Source organism: Protomyctophum bolini (assembly GCF_963924005.1).
Source record: "Protomyctophum bolini genome assembly, chromosome: 6".
Lineage (NCBI taxonomy): Eukaryota > Metazoa > Chordata > Actinopteri > Myctophiformes > Myctophidae > Protomyctophum > Protomyctophum bolini.
The window spans coordinates 25,097-49,462 of record NC_137867.1 but is presented as its reverse complement, the minus strand read 5'-3'; the positions used below and the strand labels follow the sequence as shown (position 1 = coordinate 49,462).

Genomic DNA, 24,366 nt, shown 5'->3' with positions numbered 1-24,366 from the left:
ATTAGGGATGGGTGCATCAAAATTTGCAACCTCTTGATTTTTTCAATATATGGTGATTTACAGGTCCAACGGTCATCATCAAGGTGTTAACCAGCATTATTATGCATGTTTTTTTTATCTAATTTAATATTGGTGTCATCACCAACAGATGCCTAATGGGGCATAATGCACTCTAGCTTCCATTTCAACATGGAATGTTAACCTGGCACAAGCAAGGACAATGCTTGCTAGCTAATGAATCACATGCTGTCACCAATGTCACCATTGACCTGAAGAAAATGGAGGTAATCTACTCTTTATTCTTTGTGTCGGTGTACTGTTAAGGATCATTGCCATGAGATGTAGCTACTTTGGTATATTTATTGAGACCTTTTCTAACACAATTTTGAGCCAAGTGGTCGTCAGATCTTGCGGCGCATGCTGTACAACTGTGACGTGCAACTGCATGACAAGCGACATGCGGTTTCAATGCAGCCTTGTCACGGTTCATGGCAGCCAAGGTCGTCCTGGAGCAGGTGCGGTCATTTTACATCAAGGCCAATATCCCAATGATGTTACCGACAACAATAAGCTGCGTTGCATAACTTGCATTCCACAGGCCAGGCGCTCCAGTAAGGCTACAGCTCGGTAGATGGAATGGAGCGTAAGTTGGATGCCACATTCCCACTTTGGTCTCCAAACACGGCGGAGCAGATCCGCAATCCAAAGGACATTATTGCTTTCCTGGGCCAGCATGAAAGGAGACAGAGTGGCCCACATTTGGATCATTTGATGCCAAGCTGAAATCCAAGGTCAAGCGGCGGCAGAATGGTGATGCTGGGGGCTGCTGCCCACCAGGCACGCTTTACCAAGGAACAGCAGTGAAATGACAGTGACATCCAGCATGGCAATGTTGGAGAGTGCAATTGATGAGGATATAGCGATACAACAGAAATGCCCACTCTACCAGCTGAGGATCGACAGACACACCATCCAAAAGACTATGACACCACAGCCTTCATTCCATCCGACATCCTCAGCCCGGCCGAGTCTCGTCTCGTGTCACTGGCTATACACGGTTGAAGATCACACCAATGCAGCAGGCCATGCCTTCACGCGTGCCCTGATCACAGTCGTGTGGTAATTGTGAAAATATTTCAGCATCATACGCAACAGCAGATCGATCGCGCCGCAAAGTGTTATTGGAGGCTGTCAATATAGAACACCACAAGCAGTGGGCACCACCTCCCATGTGCACCCTGCACTGGGACGGCAAGTTGACACCGAATTTGAAGTCGGTTCCCGAGTTACGTGGATTACAGCCGTAAACATGTCTACTGTATGTACAGAGACTTGGTGCATTTATACATAGATAGTTGCAGTAGTTAGGGTTGTCCCAGTTTTTTCCCGGATCGGGTGATCGGAAATCGGCTCCGATCACATGATTTCCAAAAGATCGGAATCGGGGAGAAAAGATCGGATTTTTTATAATTGTCCAATGTAAATCTCAACGAAAGATTTATAATAAGCAATGAGATTTTGTATAAACTCTTGTGTTTAAATGCTATAGTTGTTTTCCTTTGGTCCCAGTCAGAGATCATCAAACAAAGACTAGTCACACTCCGAGGTGTGAAAGACACCTATGATGAGAACAAATGAAATGCAACCCCCGCCATGCATGATGGCATAGGTGTCTGTAGTAGCCTACTCTCACTAAATGAGAGAGAAACTCTTTAAGAATTTTAACTTGAAAAATAATCTGAGCGTTGCAACTCCCCTCCCCCCCTCTATCTCTCTCATTAGCAGGCAACAGTGCAGCACTATCTCTCTCTCTCTGTTTCTGGCACCACAGCGCCCCTACTGGTACTCATAGGTACTGTGACGGCCCCCTGTATGTATTGTACTATATTAGGGTATATAGTATATTATGGTATGTGGTATCTTATATTAGGTGGTCTGGTGTAGCTTTATATATATTATAGTTATTATTCACTTTGGTTAGTTTCCTAATTCCCTTTCTCCTTGTGTTGCAGTGGATTGGGGAGCAGAGCTGTGATGACCAATCAGCCAAGGGTCGGCACCTGGGCCCAGGTGCCGACGCCCTATATAAGCCTGCCTCCCCAGTCCCTTCCTCAGCTCTGTTGTATTCAGTTCTCCTCTGCTCCTCTCCCACCATGCACCTTTTTCAGCATTTGGGTTGATACATACAACATGCACACACATCTCACTCATGCATACATGCACTACACTACTGATTTCCACACCTCATCTGTTCGATCTTGTTTTGCGTATGATTTGGTTTAATTCTTATTTTGATTACTAAATACATTTATATTTTATTTGAGTACTGTGTCTCCCCTGTATTTTTGTTGCATACTTGGCTCCCCTAGGCCAGGTATCTAACAGTACTTAAAGTCACATAGGTTAAAGTCACATAGGTTAACAAACACGGACATTGCTGTTCCTTGGAGTGGTTGCACCACTCAAAAAACACAATGACAAGAGTATAGTCACATTTTGCCTTTCAATAATTGAAAGGCAACACACTAGAGTGACATACATTAGGATATTTGCTATTGTGATATGGTATAAATGTTATATAAAAATATAATGGTCAGTATAATTGGTATCATGCACAGTGCACCTGATGGCCGGGTCGCTGCATGTTTTGAAACATTTAGTGGAACACGAGTCGTAATGCCAACAAAACAACATTTTTGTGAGATAGTCTGTCCAAATGTGTCTAGTGAGCAAATTGGAGGCAGACTCTGAAAAACATATACTTCATAGACAAGTTAAAATCAGAACTCTTACACAAACCAGGCGTTGAGCTAATCCACTTTGACGCACACTTACCTTTTGTGTGCGAAGGTTTGGCTAAGATCCACAAACTAGTTATTTTAAACCAATGCAGACAATATCCGACAATATGACAAGATGCCCATATCCAGACTGAGATATACCTACTGTACGTAAACATTTGGGTACTATAGACAGTGGAGCTATAATAGTAAATACTATGATAGTATTTTTGATTAACACCACAACCAAATACTGAGCAGGTACAGTAGGTGCTCTACAAATATCCCACAATATTCTGCATATCTCTCATAGTATCTGCTCTGACTGTACCAGAATGTTGTGAATTTGTTTTGAGTACAGACCATACAGGAAAAGATTAATTCTAAATAAATAAAAAATATTAAGATAGAATGAAATACCAGATCAAATGTGAAGCTCTTTGAACGCTACAATAACACTTTTGGGTCAATATATTGTACACGTTGAGTTAAATGAACACTTCAGACTGTATTGTGTAGAACTCCATTCGTGGCTCCACCAGCAGGGGAACAGAACACCTTCGTTCGGAGTCATTTGGACATTGGTCTCGCTCTCCCTGGCTTCTCTCCTGCTAAGAATATGTACGGCATTCACTGATGTCAGCAAGAAATACAATCTGCTATTGGCCAGCAGTCTCTGCTAGGACCCAGCAGGAGTTTTCCAACATTACCCAAGACAAATGTGAATGTATATTTAGCAGCAGTAATTACCCCCTGATCTTCTCTGAGCTGAATTAGTGTCTGAGGGAGACCTCACTAATGGCTGACCTCTGACCCTGGCATAGAGGAACTGGAGGGCAGTTGAACTTTGGCCCTCAGGATTGCACTTGAGTGTGCTGAAATTGTGAATGAGTTTTTCAGTGACATGCTGTAATGCTTTGCACATCGTGTATAGGAAAGGAACATGGAAATGTGTGGAAATGACTAATGTTTATATAGACAACTTTATTCTTATGCATATATCATGTTTATCTTAAATTGTATTGAGCTGCATTTTGCATCCTGCTGCAATATTGTTGGATATTATAGTGCCACTGTACTTTTGCAGGCCCATCTGCAATGTAGTTTAAGCTCTTTTGAGTGGATAGATAAGTTTAATTAAAGGTGAGAGTAAAAGATTAACATAGGAACAGTCAGACTAGAAAATAGAGGAGCTCTCTCAAACAACACGCACGCACACGCACACGCACACACACACACACACACACACACACACACACACACACACACACACGCTTGCGATGCTGAGCCCACCTGTCATCCTGAACAGGGTGGCTTTGCGACAGTTGGCGGTGTGTCTGTACTTGAGGAGGTGCAGATGAGGAGGCATAGGCGTGGATGAAGAAGGGCAGCCTCGAAGGAGACCAGTGAAGTGTCTGGCGAGGATGGACACAAATGAACACATGAACGCCTAAAATGTCTCTTGAAACAGACTTTGTGGATAGCCTTCCCTATGCTCTGCATGGCATTTAAAAAAGGTAGACTGTGTGGTCTTGCTCAGGGACACTAAGACAAATAGTAGACGTATACAAGAGGGCAAACCGGGAACCTTCTGATTACCAGATCAGCTACTCTACTAATCACTATTAAGCTATACAGCCGCCCCAAGCGGGAGGCATACTATGGTCCGAAGGAGCATTGGTCCGAGGTGCGTTGGGGGTCGGGAGAGGGTTGGGGTTAGGTTTAGGTGTGCTGCCCCGGGGGAGGTTAGGGTTAGGGAGAGGGTTGGGGTTAGGTTTAGGTGTGCTGCCCCGGGGGAGGTTAGGGTTAGGGAGAGGGTTTGAGGGTTAGGTTTAGGTGTGCTGCCCCGGGGGAGGTTAGGGTTAGGGAGAGGGTTGGGGTTAGGTTTAGGTGTGCTGCCCCGGGGGAGGTTATAGGGTTAGGTTGAGGGTTTGAGGTAGGTTGTCGTTCGGACCAATGCTCTGTCGGACCAAACACATGAACCCGCCCCAAGCATAGACTGAAATATTATTTTTGTTAAGATAAGATCAGACATTTCTGCATCAACAAGATACAGTGGTACAGAGGAGACCGGCAGGGAGGAGAGAGTAGAGAGTTGGGAATTTTGACATGTTTTGGACCGTTTTTGATAATGGCATACTGTGATATTTCTGTGATATCACAATATGTTATTGTTAATATTCCATTTTCTTTCTTTTATCTCTCTGTTTTTATAAGCTAACTTGTACTCAATTCAGTATGTGTCCTATTCCTTTCTGCAGTGACATGGTCCAGTCTGCTGAGTTGCAAACAGGCTCCAACCTAGAGGAGTATATGGACTAGATGAAAGCTACTGTAATAATGAATTTAGTCCCAACTCCTTTGGGGTATTCTTTTTTTTGTTACTGTACATTTGCACATACTGTACATGAAATGCGTCCCTTTGTTTTTACCCATCCTCCTAACTATTAGGAGCAGTGGGCACATGTGAAAGACAGGCCGGAGAATACTTTCCCTATAATGCTGAAACGGTTAAGCATGCATATACAGGCCTTGGAGGCAACAGCCAGTCAAGTCCAATAACAATACTATTCTTAAAGTAAGCTTGCAATCTTGCCATGATAAGGAGCTGCTACTACAGCTCATAGCTCAGGTTGCTGTATTAGCATTCAGTAAACTGATCCCTGGGCCTGTATGCCACTGGAAGTCAACAGGACTCCATGTCTTCAGCATCAGTGTTTTCGTTGGGAAACAACTCATTCCAAACACTTTTCCGTGGCAGGGGAAACAGTGGAAGAGGAGAACTCCGGCTGGCTCACGTTCAGTCAGCGTCTGCAGGCCAGGGCCAGAGGAAACAAGTGTTGTTGTCTGAAACCTCTGATTCACAGATTAGGTTGGAAAGGAATAGCTTGCTACCGGGGCAAGTGGGCAATGGGAGGGAACTACTGTGAATGATGTGAAGAGAATAACTGATAGATATGAGATGGAATACCTGGGACAGAAGAGTGCATGGTAATATTCAGGACAGAGGTCAGAGAGTGTGGATAAAAATCACTTAAAAAACATTTAACCACTTTCAAACTGCTGTAAGCAAACTTTGTCAAGAACCTGAGTTGTGATGTCATACCGTAGGTGAGCTATTAATGCTGCTTTTTGTTTTGTTTCTTCATTTTTTGAAAACATAAATAGGGATTTGTGGTGTCTAATGAAATGCTCATATCCTGTAGCATCTAAAAGGTTCCATTATGCAGTTCATAGGGAACCAATTGGTTCAATGACAAGGCTTCTTTCTAAGGAACCAGATAAAATGTGTGGGTGGGTGTATTTCCCAGCGTGTTCACCTCACCATGTGGGCGGGCTGTGCTGAGTGCCGGAGTCATCATAAAGTGGGACAGGGTGGAATCTGCAACGGTGTCTTCCCTCTGGAGAAGAACGGCCCCACTGGAGAGGTTCACTGACAGCAGCCTGGTGGGCTCTTCGTAGGCCAGCAGCCTGTAGGGCCCTTTCCCTAGAACTACAAACACCATTGTTCTGTAGTAGGTCAAAACCCCCAAAGAATAATATTTGAACTGGAGAACCCGCATACTTGACAAGCACTTGATATTGTAGGAGTTGAGGCACTAGGTAGCCCTGGAAAACCAGACAAATCTGCCAGTGCAACAAATAATTTGCTCACGAAATATGTTTTGCTCATGATGCCTTGCAATTGTAGATCAGCTATTTTCATGTTTGCCTCTTACTTATGTAACATTTGACCAAAAAAAAGTAATTCAATTGCGAGGACTTTGGAAATGTGCAGATACCCTGTACCCTGTTGAGTGAGAAAACATTAAACTAATCATCTGGGGACCCCAAAAAATAATTTGGGGACGACCCCAATAAATATTTAAACCTACGTTTAACGTTTTAACGTATGTTCAATAAGGTAGGAGCTGCCTTCTCCAAACACCATGAAAAACACTGCTTGTATGATCAATTTATTATTACATTTTTATTTAGCATTTGGCAATCAATCTATGAATTTAATTGACTAATCAAATTTTATCAAATGTATTTTCATGCGTTTTCAAAATACGTATTTGTATCTCAAATACATTTATCAGAAGACTTTCTTTTTTCTTTTCTTTTTACCTTATTTGGAGCTAGCCTGGCTAGCCGGGCAATTATTTTTTGGCTGATTCGGTCTGGCTGATTCGGTCTGGCTTATTAGCCAGGCTAATTTGGAGCACCAACAGTACACAACATCGGTTCCCTGAGATATGCAAAGGACAGAGCTACACACAGAGATGTTGGGTAACTGTTTCCTGGAATGGTTTCAGGCATGCATGTCTTCTGACACCTCATCTTTCTAAGACCACACTGTGTGACTGAGAAGGCCACATAACGACCTGTGGCACGCAGGGCACAGGGTGACGCACCGCAGGCCCTCTGGCAGGACTGTCATTGTCATAATGGGCATAAAGGGGTGCCCCGCTCACTCATGTCATCATTAGATGCCAGTGTAAGCTTGTGCCAACCTCAAAGCGCCACTGAAACGTGATCCTGGGGCTCAGTGTGTTCCGTGAGGAAGTATAATTTTTTTTACGTGAACATGACAGTAGAAATAGAGTACAGTATGTGTCTGACAACTTAGCTTGACTTGATGAAAGTGAAGATGAAGTGAGATTCTGCCCTGACGTGAAAGCTTTCGTTACTTCAAGTGCCATTCGTGCAATAAATTATGACCGAAACCTGCATGGCTAGATGATGTTGACATTCATACAGTATGTGGTCATTTAGATGTCAAAAATTTGAAAAGGCATTTCCTGCCACCAAACATTAAATGCTACAGTGTCAATCCAATAGTTGTTTCTGTAATAAACAAAGTATTAAAATGTTTTAGGTTTATCAAGTAGTAGTACAAACTATAAGATTAAGATAATAGCTAGATCTGTGTATGATAGGGTTGAAGACAATAGTTTGAGTTAGTGTAACAACTATACACAACTGACTCACTCACTGACTGATTAATGGAATACTTTATTAACACGAATCACAATTATTAACAGTACAGGTAGTCAAAGGTTATGCTAAAAGGACTTTGTTCTTAATTCATCAGTGATTGAATACATAGTGTACAATACAAATACAATGCAAAATATTGGAATAAAGCTCAGTAGAATCACAAGGTATCCTATATTTAAAGAGAACGAAGGGGTGGGGGCAGGGGGGGGGGAGAGGAGTCTACTATCAAGATATTAAAGGAGTTAAACTATGTTCACTTGTAGGCCTATAGTTGTATTTTGAGGACAGGAATTCTTTTAGGTTAGTTTTGAGTTTGGGTAGGGAGTCGAGAACCTTTAATGTCTGTAAATACTTTCCGTGTTCTGCATTGGTTTTGTTGTGAGGGTTGGGAGGGCAGGAATCATTTTTAAGTGAAACACAGAGGCTTACCTTCTTAATCCAGTCGCAACAGCTGCAGCCTCCACTTCTCTCCATACCAGCACACACCAATCCTGACTGAGTCCTTTACCCTCCACTTCTTCCCATACCAGCACACACCAAGCCTGACTGAGTCCTTTACCCTCATCTCTCGCTATGATATCCATCAACACTTTAACTTTAACTGCATGGCCTTCGTTTCAGACAATTCAAACTTTCAAAGTATTACCACTCGCACTTTGTCCTTTCAATCAGTGTATTTTCAAGTGGAACGCACGCACGCACGCACGCACGCACGCACGCACGCACGCACGCACGCACCCTATGATGAAAAATGTTCGTAGACTACCTTTTTTCACTGACAAAAAACTACATAAAAACTAAGCCATGATGACTAAAACTATGACTAAATATACTGTTGATTTTGTCAACAAATAAAAACTAAAATGTTAGGAAGGGACTATAGTGGACAAAGAGATCCAATATAAGTCATTTTACAATTGGTTGCATGCTGAAAATAGCCGATCTACAAGCTCAAACGCGTGTAAAGTGTAAAAACAGCCATTACGACGACATGCAAGGCCCGCCAAAATACATTTTAGTCGACTAAATCAACTGTAGATTTAGTCGACTAAAATGTGACTGAAACTAATGAAAACTATTCCAGAGACAATTGTATGACTAAAACTAAAATAGAAATTTGCTGCCAAGAACAACACCGGTGTCAGATCCACGCACGCACGCACGCACGCACGCACGCACGCACACACGCACGCACGCACACGCGCACACACCCGCACACACCTGTGATTGAGGGAGGGAAGCCAGGCGAGGCGGGGAGGGTGATTTTTGTCACTGCACCAGGGACTCCAACAGGCGGGGGCGGTGTCTGTCAGTGGGGGGTCTTGGGCGGGAGGTGCTATGTCCTCCCAGTGGGGGCTTCTCACTGGCAGGTGAACCAGTAGGGTACAATACTGTCAGTGACGAACCTGTTCAACACAGGTGCCCATGTGTCACCTTGGGTTGCACAGGTGAAGAAAATACTGGATGACTGTGGTATGTCTTACATTTGGTTGGCCCAGAAATGTAATAGCATTGAAAGACCAGTTTCTGCAAAAGTGGCAAAGTGAACTCAATAGTATGACATCATGTGACATCTATGTTGAATAGAAACAAGAGTTCAAACTAGAAAAATACCTTCTATGTGAAAACCGTAAGTATAGACAGGCTATTTGCAACCTTAGGCTAAACAACACAAGAATCCCAAAGGTCATCGGTAGATATAAAGGATTGGAAAAAAGTCAGAGGATTTGTAACCTATGTAATGAAGCCAGAATTGGAGATGAGTATCATGTTTTGTTGGAATGTAAGAACACTGGCATTGTGAATTTCAGGCAAAAATACCTGCCAGTTTATTTTTTTACCCACCCTTCTATGTTTAAATTAATTGCATTACTAAAATCTGAAAAACAAAACGTAATCTATAAATTGGGTGTTTTTCTGAAAAATGTTCTTCCACTGTACAAATAGGGAAAGCCTTCCGATATGTCTATGTATATCGTGTAATCTGTAATGTATTGTATACTTTCGATTGTATACTTTTATGAATCTGTGCTCCAAACCATGTGATCATGGTCGTGAGTTAAATAAATGATGATGATGATGACAAAATAGGGTTGGTAAGATGACAAATGTAAAAACCTTTTAAAATCTTATATTAAAGGCAGGCTTGTTAAAATGTACATTTTATTGGCAGGCTTGTTAAAATGTACATTTTATTTTGTACTATCTTTCTTATTCAAATATGTAATAATAATAATAATAATAATGATGTTGTTACATGTATAGCATATACTAATGAGCCACAGAGGTATCACCAGGTATCAGGGTTGCCATTTGAAGACATTTGCTCCATGATTGTTGCAATGGAAAAGAAAGTATTGAAGTTGTATCCACTTGAAGTGAATGAAAGTGTTCTCATTTAAAATGCTACTTTATTTTGCTTTTATTAGCATTGTCTTTAGATATATTCATTTGACAGTTTTTGTTACATTGAGCTGACATAATGCTGAGAAAACCTTTGTTTTCTAAATAATCTTTGGCCTGCCCTGATTAGTTTTTTCAGGGTCCAGGACCAGCAACAACATTTGCACGCACGCCACGCACACTTGCCCCATGTCAGTTAACAGGTGTAGCGGGTCTGTCTGTGGAGAAGGGGTGCATTGTGCTGACTATAGTGGTCACCAACTGTGATGTGATTTACAGCTTCCTATTGCTTGTCGTTCAGGTGTTGACCCCTGGATATGCTGTAATGGCCGTGACTAACAGAGGTAGGTAGTTAATTGTGATGGGCTGCATTTTAGTTTGTAGACAACCTGCTACTTAGACGTGAAAGTTATTATATACATACACTACAAACCATGTCTCCAAAAGGTCTGAATCAAGAAAATGAAATGAGTCCTTTTAATGTAAGCTGTACCCTCCAAAGAGGTATTCAGTAACCGTGAATCTTGAAAAGAGCCTCTGAGAAAAATTAAATTCTATGCTCCTATAATTATGAACAAAGTACCCAAGTGAGTTGCTTCTGTGTATCTGCATCCTGAGTCACCACTAGAGGGACATATATGAACCCTCCTATATCCAAATGGACCCTTATATTCTGTATTTTCTGTATTTATGGTGTCCATGCTCAATTGTTCTATGTCCACACTCATAATGTGGTACTGGAGTCTCAACTAGAGAGAAAAAATGTTTTTAAGTAATGTTTTTAATATGATGTATTCTATGTAAATGGTGTGTATTAAACTTCCTAAACTTCAATGACAGCAAAACTGAAGTTATGGTGTTTGGGCCTACACAAGCACATGTGTCCCCTCCTGGTGTTTTAGGCCCCCTTGAGCCCTTCTTGAAGCCTACTGCCACCAATCTAGGTTTCAAAATCGACTCTGACCTAAAGATGGACAAACAGATAAATGAAGTAGTAAGAAAGAGCTTCTTCCAGCTTAGGAGGCTATCTAAGGTTAAGTCTTGTCTATCCCGCTCTGTGTTTGAAACTGTAATTCATGCTTTCATGACATCCCTCCTTGACTACTGTAATGCCCTGTATATTGGAGTAAACCAGGTTTCTATCTCTCGATTACAGCTAGTCCAGAACGCAGCTGCTAGGTTACTTACAGGCACACGTAAGCGAGACCACATCAGCCCTGTACTAGCCTCCCTCCACTGGCTTCCTGTGCGATACAGGATTGACTTTAAAGTATTGCTCTTTGTCTTTAAGTGTCTAAATGGTTTGGCACCCAGTTATTTATCTGAGCTGCTGAAACCCTATGCTCCGACACGGACGCTCAGGTCCTCTGACCAGCTTCTCCTGGTGGTGCCTAAAACCAGGCTGAAGCTCAGAGGTTACCGAGCCTTTGCAGTGGCAGCTCCCAAGCTCTGGAATGAGCTGCCTCTGCACACAAGACAAGCCCCCACCCTCCAGGTGTTTAAGTCACGCCTCAAGACTTACCTTTATTCCTTGGCTTTTCCAAGCACAGTATGAGATGTTTCGATGTTTAATGTGACACTGTGCATGTTGTTCGTGGTTGTTTTTGTGGTTTTTAAATGAAGTTGTGTTTTTTAATGTTTTACTGTAAAGCACTTTGGTACAACGTTGTTGTTTTAAAATGTGCTATATAAATAAAGATGGTATGGTATGGTATGGTATTAAGTATATTTTGTATACTGTCACAATTCTGGCTCCTCAGGAGTAATGGGACTCAGCTGTGTTTTGTGGGGGTGGCACATAACGGGGGGAGGGACTCAATCTGAGGGAACTGGATAAAAGTGATGAAATGTTTGCATCTGTATACTGACCTGACGAAGATCTGTGAAGATCGAAACGTTGTCGATTCAATAAAGTAATTCTTTACCAAAAGAATGGTGTGCGGGCCCTACCTCCTTCCATAATTGCCTTATTAATATATTATATATATGCCATATATATATATTATAATTGCCTGCACCCACTGTCGAGGTGCGTGTAAATAGGTATGCTCTGAATTTTAGTTTGGGCACAGAGTAGACCGAGAGGCAACAACAATATGCTGTATCTGTTTATTTAGGTGGAATCTCCCCTTGAATTGAATCTCCCCTTTGAAAAAGAGGTAGAATGAGTTGTGTGCAAAACTGGTTTTAGCTCAGCTGTGAAATGAAAAGTGAAACGTGAATCTAGTGCTTCTAGACTTTAATAACACATTACCGGATATTTGCTCTCACCATGCTAAATTTAGATGGAGCTGGTGGTGGTGTCATTGCATTCTTATCATTCACACTCAGCGCTGAGATTTCCAGGCCGGGACAGATGGATTACTACAGTAGGCCTCTATGGTATCAAGCTTTTTATAACCTGTCCAGGGAGGAGGGCACCCATGTGCTTAAATATCATCCATGTGTACACTCACTGTTGTGCTTTCTTGTTTGTATTTGTCAGTGGTGGAAAAGGTATAGCTACTCAATTGTTTTACTTAAGTAAAAGTACCAATACTGCAATTTAGAACTATACTCCGTTACAAGTAAAAGTACGTAATTGAAAATGTACTTGAGTAAAAGTGCAAGAGTATTCATATAGCAGAATGTCACATTGAAGTTCAAAATGTGTACAAAATCTATTGAAAATAGCATATTTTCAAATGGCCGAAATGTATAGGGTTGAAGTGTATATGTGTTCTAATCAAAATTAAAATCTTCAAAGTAACTACTAACTAAAGTGTTCAAATAATTGTAGTGGAGTAAAAGTACACATTTTGGAAGTAGAAGTGTAGAAGTAAAAGTAGAAGTAAAAGTGTTGGAAATACTCAAGTAAAGTACAAATACCTCAAAGTTGTACTTAAGTACAGTGCTTAAGTAAAAGTACTTAGTTACTTTACACCACTGCTATTTGTTATGGTGCTGTGGTTGTTATGATCATTAACGAATATTGATCAAAATATGGTATTTTCTGTATTTTAAATACAGAAAATACGGAAGACATCTAAAATACATAAGACGGAAGTACATGAATTTCAAATACTGCCCATCTCTGCATGGTACTAGGGCAGGCCAATGCTCGTTGGAAACTTATTCTGACATAAGGTTTCTATATCTCTACAGGCTTTGAATCAGAATCATCTACATTTTGGTCAAGTGCTGGCATTGAACAAGCCATGACGCGTCCCCAGCAGTCACCACTCCAAGGTGATTTGGGGCACTCATTAGTGCCTTGTTGTTTTTTCTGTTTAATTCCCTCCTCCCCCTTTACCTAACAAGAGGAAGCCTTGAGAATAGATTAATGCCTGGCTTCTGTCCACACTCCCACACATCAAGCGCTCTCACAGCCCCCCCTGGAAGGGGGTGGGGGTGGGGGAGGGGTCTTAGGTTAAGTCAATTCTAATGGCTAAAACATAGAACCTGCTTTCCCTATTTGCTCCTGTCTGTAATAAAACCATTAGGACACTTCCTGACTGGGGGACAAATGTCATGTCTATTCTCTCTCTCTCTCTCTCTCTCTGTCTCTCTCTCGGACGCTCTCTCTCTCCCTCCCTCCCTCCAATTTTACATTTGCATTGCCAAAGCAAGTGTGAAGAATAACAGTAAAAAGTTAAGAAACCCCAGTACAATGAAAATGTACGCCTATATATAGAATAGATTAGTCGATCAGCTCGGCGCAGATAATGCATGGTGAATGATTGACAGCTTTATGGTGGTTGTATTCCATTGGACATCCTTTTCCTGTCACATGAGCAAGCCCACAAATCGTGCTGCTGTGATTTCACACTGCTGTCGGTCTACTTCACCCAGCAGATATCCTTGTCATATGTTCTTATAATATTTGTAGTCTATGGGGACGTACTGTATGTGCCTCTGATGTCTTGGTACAGTTGACATGTATAGGAAACTGTAGCTCAGTTTTGTGTGTATAGTGGTGGGTGCACACACTGCACAGTGACCCCCATTCCCAATGGGAACCGGTTCAGTTCTTTTTGGTTCTTAGTCCGTGAGCCAGAGCTCCAAAATTGGTGGGAGAAACTAGACCTATATTAAATTGTTTATAGGATCAATACAAGTAAATTAATACATGATAACCCTTCCACAGTAGTAGCTTTTTCATATGTTCTATTATTTTGCATATTTTCCTACATAATGACTCATAACATTTGTAATATCAATAAATCATTGTCTTCGTGTATAAGTAATCAACTGGGGAAGTTTCATGGTGATAAGAATCTAATATAGGTATAGTTCTGCCCACTCGATTCATAATTAACGTTCCAATTTTGTAGCTCTGGCTCATGGACTAAGAACCAAAAAGAACTGAACCGGTTCCCATTGGGAACCAACCGGTGGAAAAGGGGCCAGTTTGTCTTCTCTTGGGACTCGCGTCGGTAACTATAGGTCTGCCCATGTGGCGGTATCCCTCACAGCATTCTAGCCACTGTGTACTCTCTGTTTAAGACCAAATAGAATTCTAACTTCCTCTGGTTTCTGGTTGATTCTTTCCAGTGTGTCAGGTCAGGTGGTTTTAATTTTAATACAAATGATAAGAAAACACGTTTTTGTTTTCTTATAATTTGGTGAAGTTTGTGGGGTTTCTTCCTGATGGCTAAGGTCTGCTTGTGTTAGTGAGCAGATTCCCAGAACCAGTAGGTGACAGTAACTGTAGGTGACGGCTTTTGTTATGGATCTTCCAATCACACTCATTCCCCAAATGGACCTTACCTGTCAATCTTTACACTCTCTGTGTTGTATTAACTTACAGAGTTGAATTAACACTCATGATTACAGAGTGCTAATGTACCTCAGAGAGTGTAAAATACGACTCGTGAGGACTTTAACACATTAAAGTAGGCCTGTTGTTGCTAGCTGTTGGTGCAAGTTTGATCTGAGGATGTTTTTCCGTAATTAGCCACGGGATGCCATATCCACAAAGCCCCGGTTCGAACAGACTGTAACAAAAGGAGAGGCCAAATGAAAGTAGCAGCAGCGTTGACATGTTTGATGAGAATGCCACCATGTCAGGAAGAAGGAGGCTTGGGAAAGAAGGGAAGAGGTGTTTCAGAAAGGTCAAGTCAAATGGAGAGAATGTAACAGGGGAATAATAACAAAATGACAGTCACCTTTTCACCAACTACAATAAATATCCACATTCATTTGAATCTTGAGTCTTGTTATTTTTGTGGATTCCCCCCCCCCCACCACACACACACACACACACACACACACGCACACACGCGTCTCACACACACACACACACACACACACACACACACACACACACACACACACACACACACACACACACACACACACACACACACACACACACAATGGAAATAAGCTCTTAAGCTTTATTGTGTCTAATCCCTTTCGACAATAAAATCATCAGTCAATTTAATCAGTCTCATGTCATCTTATCTTATGTTGTCTTGTTTCTTGTCAGGATAACATGTGTATAAGATAAGATGGCCGTGTTATGCGCATGCCTGACTCTCACCTCCCAAAAACAAGTCCTTTATTCCCAGCTTGTTAAAGGGAAATGGGCCCCTGCGGGCAAAAGATGAGGTACATGGATTTAGAGGACGATTATATAAAAGTCGTCTAAATCACGACAGTTTTCTGAAAAACCTATGTTTCTATGTCAGTCGTCTTCAAACATTTTCATGTCAAGGACCCCCAAGATTATTATGTAATTGGCCGCCGACCCAGATCTGAAAATATGTTGTTCCATGGGGACCCACCCTATAGAAGCAAAGATTTTAGTTAAAAAACGTTCGCTGTGAAAGAATATTATATTCAAAGATTTGCGCCAGATTTTCACGATTTTTCAAAAATAGCAGACCTATACATGCCGTGCTATGAGCTTGTAAGATCTGCTATTTTTAAATAGATAAAGTATAACATATAATGCTTGAAACACCAAAAAGGGTCCCCGCCCAGAATGGGTTAAAAGAAAGCTAAAGAAGTGCTACAGAGACCTATAAAAGCTTGGGAAGACGTGGGAAAAGACGACTCGGAGAAACTCCGAGTTGCTCTGTCCAACGATGTCCTCCGACCTCCGCCATGCTGCACAAGACGAGCACAGACTCAGAAAGCATGCAACAAAATCTGAAGCGATTTCTCTGTCCTATATAGACGGTCGGTGTTGCACCGCTCAGTTCACACGGGTGTGATTTTATATCTTTAGAACAGTCTGGGTGTGACTTGTGTCTTGGGCCTGTCTTGTGGCTGGATGGTAACCGCAAGGTTGCCAGCTCGAACCCTGTGGGCTCCACCCAGAGTTATAGTGTCGAAGTGTCCTTGAGCAAGACACTGAACCTCCTAATTTCTCCGGATGTGCTGGTTGGTGCCTTGCATGGTTTCCGCCGCCATCGGTGTGTGAATGTGTGTGTGTGTGTGTGTGTGTGTGAATGTTGAATGGGTGAATGTAATGCACAATCTGGCCCTTGGTCGTGGAATGACCTACAGTCCAGACTAAAACTGGCTTTGAAAGTTCCCTTGAGAACTTTCAAAAGGATCATCTTTGATGTACAATCCAACACTTGCACATATGTACTAGCCTATGTTTATGCCTATATATTTATTATATCGGCTAAAATCGTGGAGATTGTGTATATTTGTGTATATGGTGTATTTTGCCCTGCTACTAAAAAGAAAAAAGTAGGACATTTATTGTATATTTTGTATTTATGCATAGGTATTTTAAGGTGTATTATGGATGTTGATTTGCTGGTTTAAAATGTAACTTTGATGATGTGGTATTGAAGTGTAATTTTTATTTCTGCCTCTTGGCCAGTTCCCACTTGTAAAAGAGACGCAGTCTCAATGTGATTTATGGTTAAATAAAGGTTAAATAAAATAAAAATAAATCTCTGTAAAGCGCCTTGGATAAAGGCGCTATATAAATGCACCATTTACCATTTACTGCCTACTACACTGTGTAGAGACTGTAGTGTAGACAGTCACCAGGCAGAGTCACCGCTCTCGCAGCAGCAACATGACGGTTACTGGAATCAACCCTGTGACATTTTGTTTTCAGCACACATGCCATCAAGCCAACCTCAAGCCATTCTAGCGTCAAGCCAAAGCAAGCCTCCTCAAGTTCTCACATATATACCGGCTGCATGGTCTGCAGACACTGGACAGCTGCCCTGCTTGCATGAGAGCATCGGCATCACACAAGACCACCATAATTCACTTTGCACATGCAGCACACACACAAACACATGTGCAGCACTTCACACATTCAGATCATAGAGATTATTTTGAGACATATTATGCTTAATTTATAGACCTTGTGTATATGGTGGCGTTGCGATTCGCGACATCCTGTGAGCTTGTAGATCAGGTATTTTCCGTGTGTGACTATCAGTATAAAAATAACAGCGCAGGTATATACAACTGCATGCAAAGGAAAGTGCCTGTGTCAGTGCGCACGCACACTCGCACACACGTTAAATGTCCACATGCGTGGGCATGGGCATGTGCATTGGTCACACATGCAAGCACATGCACACTTTAATGTCCGTGCGTGCGCGTGTGTGCACACACACACACACACAAATACAGGGACACTGTCTCCGGTATGGCTGCAGCTGCTACTGGATTTCCAAAGTGACAGGGAGTCATTTTCCACTAGTGTCACCCGTGGGGGCCTCGGGTGACCTGTCCTCCACACAGTAAAAGCTTCAGCGCTCGTTTAACTCTCAGAGTGACATCCATCCTATTACTGTGACATCCAAGCCAGCCCAGTTGTCTTGGATTTGAGTGTATTTTGAGTGCTTGAACTTCGTATGTCATACTTGCACTTTTCAATCCCATCTAATATATTATAGGCCAGTGGTTCCCAAACGTTTTCATGTCAAGGGCCCCCCAAAATGATACATGCCCGCAGACCCCCCCCCCCCCCCCCCCCATTTGAAAATATATGCCAAGAGAAGATGTTTTATGGCTCTAGCAGCGATTCTCAACCAGTTTTGACCCCCAGGTTTGACCTGAATTACGGTCCCCCAATTAAATGGCATTTCTATCTCTGGGACCCCGAATCTATATATATTGTATAAAATCAAAGTTAAGTGAACAGGTCCATTTGTATAGGCCTATACACTCTCTGAGTTACAGACTCATAAGGGTCCATTTGGTTCCTAATCACCATTTAGCTGGCGACCCCCTGGAACTCTCTCAAGGACCCCTAGAACTGAAGTAAACCCAATGGTTTGTAGTGTAACTGAGGTCTGTTTTTGGGGATTGAGCTCATCTCACTTCTGCAGCTGTTAGAGGGATGAACATTTTACTGAGAGAGTCAGACCATCTGCCTGGCAACCACACCACACCGCACACGCACACACGCACGCACGCACGCACGCACGCACGCACGCACGCACGCACACACACACACACACACACACACACACACACACACACACACACACACACACACACACACACATACACTCTCTCTCTCTCTCTCTCTCTCTCTCTCTCAATTCAATTCAATTCAATTCAATTCAATTCAATTCAATTCAATTCAATTCAATTCAATTCAATTCAATTGGGATTTTTTGGCATGAGAAAAGATATGTTTACATCTCTCTCTCTCTCTCTCTCTCTCTCTCTCTCTCTCTCTCTCTAAAGAGGGCCCAGGTTCATGCCACTCCTCCCTGCCTGGGGGAACTCACATGTAGGCACACACACACACACACACACACACACACACACACACACACACACACACACACACACACACACACACACACATGCCGTACACTGTATATCCGTGAATATACATGAAAAAATCCCAGTAAATGTCTATTTAATGTATTTATTTCTGTAAAAGTACCGTGGCCTGTCTCTGGTATGCATTCTTCACACCATGTGGTGGAATCCATCTCATGCATGCATAATGTCCTCACTCCTCTCCTTGATCATCTCTCTCTCTCTCTCTCTCTCTCTCTCTCTCTCTCTCTCTCTCTCTCTCTGAAAGCTATCCTTCCTTTCTTTCAATCCACTGAAGCACATACGTTAAAGATCATCTCAAAAGAAAGAGAAATTAACATCTGAAAAAATGAATCATTTTGACAAAAATAATGTCCATATCATGGCCTAAAAGAGAGAGAAACAAAATACGATGGCTTTAATACTCAATGATTGATATTCTGATGTTGGTTTTAAACATTACATTTTATGTACTGTATGAGAACTGGTAAAGCTTTTATCATTATTGTTATCATTATTGAAAAGGGTAACAAGACAACTCACCCCTATTCCGTTTTCCTCCCAGAATGTTCCCCAGTGAGGGGTGGGAGAGGCTGGACAGCAGACGGCTGGACTTTGAATTTCTCTAACTATAAACTTTCATGACAGCAGACAGCTAATTTATGAAAAGCTACTATACAGTGAAGTCTGTTCACAGAAGTTGTGGGGATTATCTGACGAGGTACCATTTGAGTGTGCAAAACCTTACATTATAATTATACTAAATAATAACAATATACTAAATTGTTTATGGTCAATATAAGTAAAATAATATAGCCTTTCCACAGGAGTAACTTTTTATATTTTTCCAAAAATAATACAAACAGCCAATAGCATATTACAAAGTTATCGCCCTCACTGGGGAAAATTCCGGGAGGAAAAACGGGCAAGCACCGGGGTGAGTTGTCCAGTATTCATTGAAAATGGCAGGGAGGCATACACTCTTGGCTGCCCCCTTGTGGCCACATCGGAGTATTATGTCATCATTAACAACAACAACAATCAAAATGCCATTAGCTTCCAACCAGACTAGAATGAAATGCTATAGTGTGTGCAAACAAATCAGCCATCACATTACCACCAGGTAAATAAAAGTAGACTTTTTAGTAGGTTTTAAAACAGCTTACTTATTATAGAGAATCTGACATTATGCCTTGATAAGAGAGCTTAATACACATGAATTGAATATGCAGAACCTGAATGGGCTTATTTGGGTAATAATACAGCATTCAATCAATCAAAGAGGTCAGTATATAGGGCAAATGGTGTGCTGTGATGCTTCAAGAGAAATGTATAGTGAAATTCAACACAAGGCCCATATTATGTAACCTTGTAGTTGTATTAGGCCAACAAGACTGGGGAGTGTGTGTGTGTGTGTGTGTGTGTGTGTGTGTGTGTGTGTGTGTGTGTGTGTGTGTGTGTGTGTGTGTGTGTGTGTGTGTGTGCGTGTGTGTGTGTGTGTGTGTGTGTGTGTGTGTGTGCGTGCGTGCGTGCGTGCGTGCGTGCGTGCGTGCGTGCGTGCGCGCGTGCGTGTGCGTGACGTGGGCGGTTTCTCCACTGATATTTATCCAAAACTATCTGACATTATTATTGATGTTGACAGGCCGCTACCAACAGTGAAGCATGAGCCACAAATGCACTGTCTTGGTTTCTCTTTCGCTGTAGCCTACTAAAGGCTGATAATTCCTGTCACTGTGTCATAATAAAACCACTTCACGTCTCCCTTTGAGTTGGCACGTCACATTGTCCTTCTCGGATAACAGTGTGCCGGCCCACGACACGCCCCCTAACAGGCCCCTTTATAAAGACCCCAGCCTCAAAATGTGACCATGCAAAACAACAAGGGCACAGAGGTCTAACAGACATACAGGGTTTTTACACTAGCCTATATAGTCCCACAATTAGGGTGTTGCTAACTTTGCCATGCAAAATTAAGACACATTTTTAGATCAAATCGGTCATAATAAGTCTTGTATCAAGGCTATAGGCTACATTTTTACCGTTGTCTTCAGTGAGCCAGAAGTAGAAGATCGAACACCATGGAGTTGACAGATATTCCTTTCCCAATGTCCCCTGCCGCGGACGATTTAAACGACGACTTGTGTTTCAACATCGGTGACATGCAGTTTTTCGAGGACCTCGACCCGAGGTTGATGCACGTCGGACTGTTGAAGTCGACGGAGCAGGAGCACCAACACCACCACCACCACCACCACCACCAACATCGGCCCGCCAGCAGCGAGGACTCGGAGGACGGGCACATCAGGGCGCCCAGCGGACACCACCAGGCCGGGAGATGCCTGCTGTGGGCCTGCAAGGCCTGCAAGAGAAAGTCCACCAACGAGGACCGACGGAAGGCGGCCACCATGCGAGAGAGGAGACGCCTCTCCAAGGTGAACGACGCCTTCGAGAACCTGAAGAGGTGCACCTCCGCCAACCCCAACCAGAGGCTTCCCAAGGTGGACATTCTGCGCAACGCCATCGGCTACATCGAGTCTCTCCAGGCGCTGCTGCGAGGAGGCGGCGGACAGGAGGACAGCTACTACCCCGTTCTGGATCACTACAGTGGGGACTCGGACGCGTCCAGTCCGCGCTCCAACTGCTCTGATGGCATGGTATGTAATAGATTCCATAAGCTATTATTATTATTATTATTCAATTGTGATATAGCTATAGACTATAGTCCTGACTTGATTGTCCATTAATATATGTATAGGCTCCCTACGTTGACTTTGAGGAGACTATATGAGTCAATTAATGCGATATGGCCTGTTTGTTAATGTGTTTGTATTTATTTAAATTTTCTCCTCATTACAGATGGACTTCAGCGGGCTTCAGCGGTGTCCAGTCAAAAATGAAAACTACTATATGAACCAAACATCGAATGGTGAGTCACGTGAGTGTGTGTAAAATGCTTGGCTATATAGGCACAATTTCTATTGACTCGAGAGCTAAATGTCATTTAATTAACCTTATTTAATTATCATTATAAAGTGTGATTACTTTTGATTCTAATAGTGAATAGAACTCTGCACCCAAACGTACTATAAGCCCATAGGCCTATTTAGGCCTCAGTGGTGTAAGTAACTAAGTGCTTTTACTTAAGTAGGCCTACTGTACTTTTGAGGTATTTGTACTTTACTTGAGTATTTCCATTTTCCAGTACTTTTACTTCTACTCCACTGCGTCTCAGAGGCAAAATGTGTACTTTTACTTCACTACAATTATTTGAAAACTTTATTTACTATAGTTACTTTGGCGATTTTAATTTTGATTAGAAAAGATACATTAACCACTTCAACCCTATATACATTTCGGCCTTTTGAAAATAGCAGCTCACACATAGCAGCTCACAATGCGTCGCATCTATTTTCAATAGATTCTGTACACATTTTGAACTCGTGAAATGGGACATTCTGCAATATGAGTACTTTTACTTTTAGTACTTTAAGTACATTTTGATGTCGATACTTTTGTTACTTTTATACTCAAGTACATTTTAAATTCCGTAACTTTTTACTTGTAACGAAGCATATAGTTCTAAATTGCAATATTGGTATACTTTTACTTTTTCCACCACTGCGGAGAAAATATTAACCAAATGTTCCCTGTCTTCCATGCAGATTCCAGAAGTAAAAACTCAGTGATTTCCAGCTTGGACTGCCTGTCCAGCATCGTGGAGCGCATCACCACAGACACCACCACGTCCTCCTCCTCCACCACGGGCCCCGTGGTGCTGCTAGTGGACAGCTCAGAGGACAGCAGCAGCAGCAGCGCCGGCTCTTCTTGTCCTCCTTCGGAGTGCTCCTCGACCTCGGGGGCCTCTCTGCCTCCCTCCCCGAGCAGCTGGACAGTGCCCACCCCCAGTGACCCCAAATTAACAGTCTATGAAGTGCTGTGAGTGAGCCCCTAGGAGCTATACGTATATAGAACCGTGCAGAATATATAGCCCTGACCACCAACAACACAGCGCGCTGTGGTTGGGGGTGGATGCGGACAGTGTTGGAAGGGGGACAAGGCCCAGGGTATAGACAACAGAACATACCGGTATGTTAGGCAGTGCTCGTGCAGTCATATATCCCATTCCCATGAGGCAAGACGTTGACCTAAACTGTATAGGCCAGTGGTTCCCAAACCTTTTCATGTCAAAGACCCCCATTTGTAAAATGTATGGCGGACCCCCCAGTATGGCGGACCCCCCCCCCCCATTGTTACGGCTCTAGCAGTGATTCTCAACCATTTTCATTTCAAGGACCCTCGCGATTTGAAGTGAATTAGGCTATACGGATCCTTAAATGTCATTTATATCTCTGGGACCCCCAATTTATATTGTAAAATCACTGTTAATTTAACCCTGAGAGTGTACAAAGTGTACATTTGTTCCAGAGTTACAGACCCATAAGGGTCCATTTGGTTCTTAATTATCATTTAGCTGGGGAAACCCTGGAACTCCCTCCCCACTTTGGGAACCACAGCTATACACACAACCTGAAAAAAAGTAAGTTCAAGCCGAGGCCAATTTCCTAAATCCTTCGTTTCGAGCCTTGCCCTGCACGGCTGTTGATGAATGAATGACGTGAATGCAAGGCCTGCTGTTTCCTCCGTGGACATTACTGCCATTTATACTCTATCCAGTGGTTCCAAAACAGTTTTAAGACCCAAAAGAGAAATTAAGACGTTTGCCCGGAGATCTATATAAGCTCAGTCACACGACTTGTCCCTTCAAGGCTGCGTTGCTTGCGGATCTGCTATTTTCACTATAGGCCTATACTTCTTAAACTTTATTTTTTTTTAATTTTGTCTTGCTTATTTTATATAATTTATGGAAATTATTTGATTTCTTAATTTTATTTATGAAATTCTTTTGAAAACAATGTTGGGAATTGTTTTTAATTGATGAAACGTTGTGCTTTTTTTTTTTTCTTCCGTTAAAACCTTTTTAGAATTCCTTTGAAATTTTTATATATATATTTATGAAATGAAAATAGGGGATATTTACCCGTGACCCATTCAAATTGGTCAAGGGGTCCTGAGTCCTGACCCACTGTTTGGAAACAGCGTTCTATAAAGATATGCCATTATGATGCCGTTTGAGGGGGAAAACTTTTGTGATTCCTGTTTGGGCAGAAATGCTATAAAAATGAGGACCATTCTGTAGATTTGTACATACAAATTGCTGAAATTAACTATTTGGCCTACATGGCCGCTATATGGAAAAGGTTGTGTAAAATGTTTATTTATTCTTAAGACTGAGTGAATGTTATTTCAATAAAACATTATTTATAAAAAAAAATGGTGTGTCGGTGATGGTCTGTAATTGTGCACAGAGATTCCTAAAAATCTCGTTTACTAAAATCCTTTCAATATTGTTTGCTGATCTTGCAATAATCTTAATAGCGACACAAAAGATGAAAATCAG

At 42.1% G+C, this 24,366-nt stretch overlaps 1 protein-coding gene and 1 long non-coding RNA gene across 2 annotated transcripts; one reads left to right on the top strand and one right to left on the bottom strand.

Annotated features, from left to right (window-relative positions):
* Positions 1-4,165: 4,165 nt before the first annotated feature.
* On the bottom strand, positions 4,166-8,319 carry LOC308316477. The gene is made up of 3 exons (XR_013964163.1): positions 8,193-8,319; positions 6,106-6,273; positions 4,166-4,195 (listed from the first exon to the last, which is right to left on the bottom strand). It is a non-coding gene; the product is annotated as an uncharacterized lncRNA (long non-coding RNA).
* On the top strand, positions 5,234-24,232 carry LOC308316475 (myoblast determination protein 1 homolog 1-like). The gene is made up of 4 exons (XM_080765123.1): positions 5,234-5,246; positions 20,799-21,562; positions 21,765-21,834; positions 22,571-24,232. Exons 2-4 carry the CDS (start codon positions 20,987-20,989, stop codon positions 22,846-22,848), a joined length of 924 nt encoding a protein of 307 aa, XP_080621249.1. The 5' UTR covers positions 5,234-5,246; positions 20,799-20,986; the 3' UTR covers positions 22,849-24,232.
* The last annotated feature ends 134 nt before the right edge of the window (positions 24,233-24,366 follow it).

Coding starts and splice junctions, on each gene's coding strand:
- LOC308316475 (XM_080765123.1), top strand. CDS start 20,987: ATGGAGTTGACAGATATTCCTTTCCCAATGTCCCCTGCCGCGGACGAT. Junction 21,563..21,764: donor CCAACTGCTCTGATGGCATG/GTATGTAATAGA, acceptor TCCTCATTACAG/ATGGACTTCAGCGGGCTTCA. Junction 21,835..22,570: donor TATGAACCAAACATCGAATG/GTGAGTCACGTG, acceptor TCTTCCATGCAG/ATTCCAGAAGTAAAAACTCA.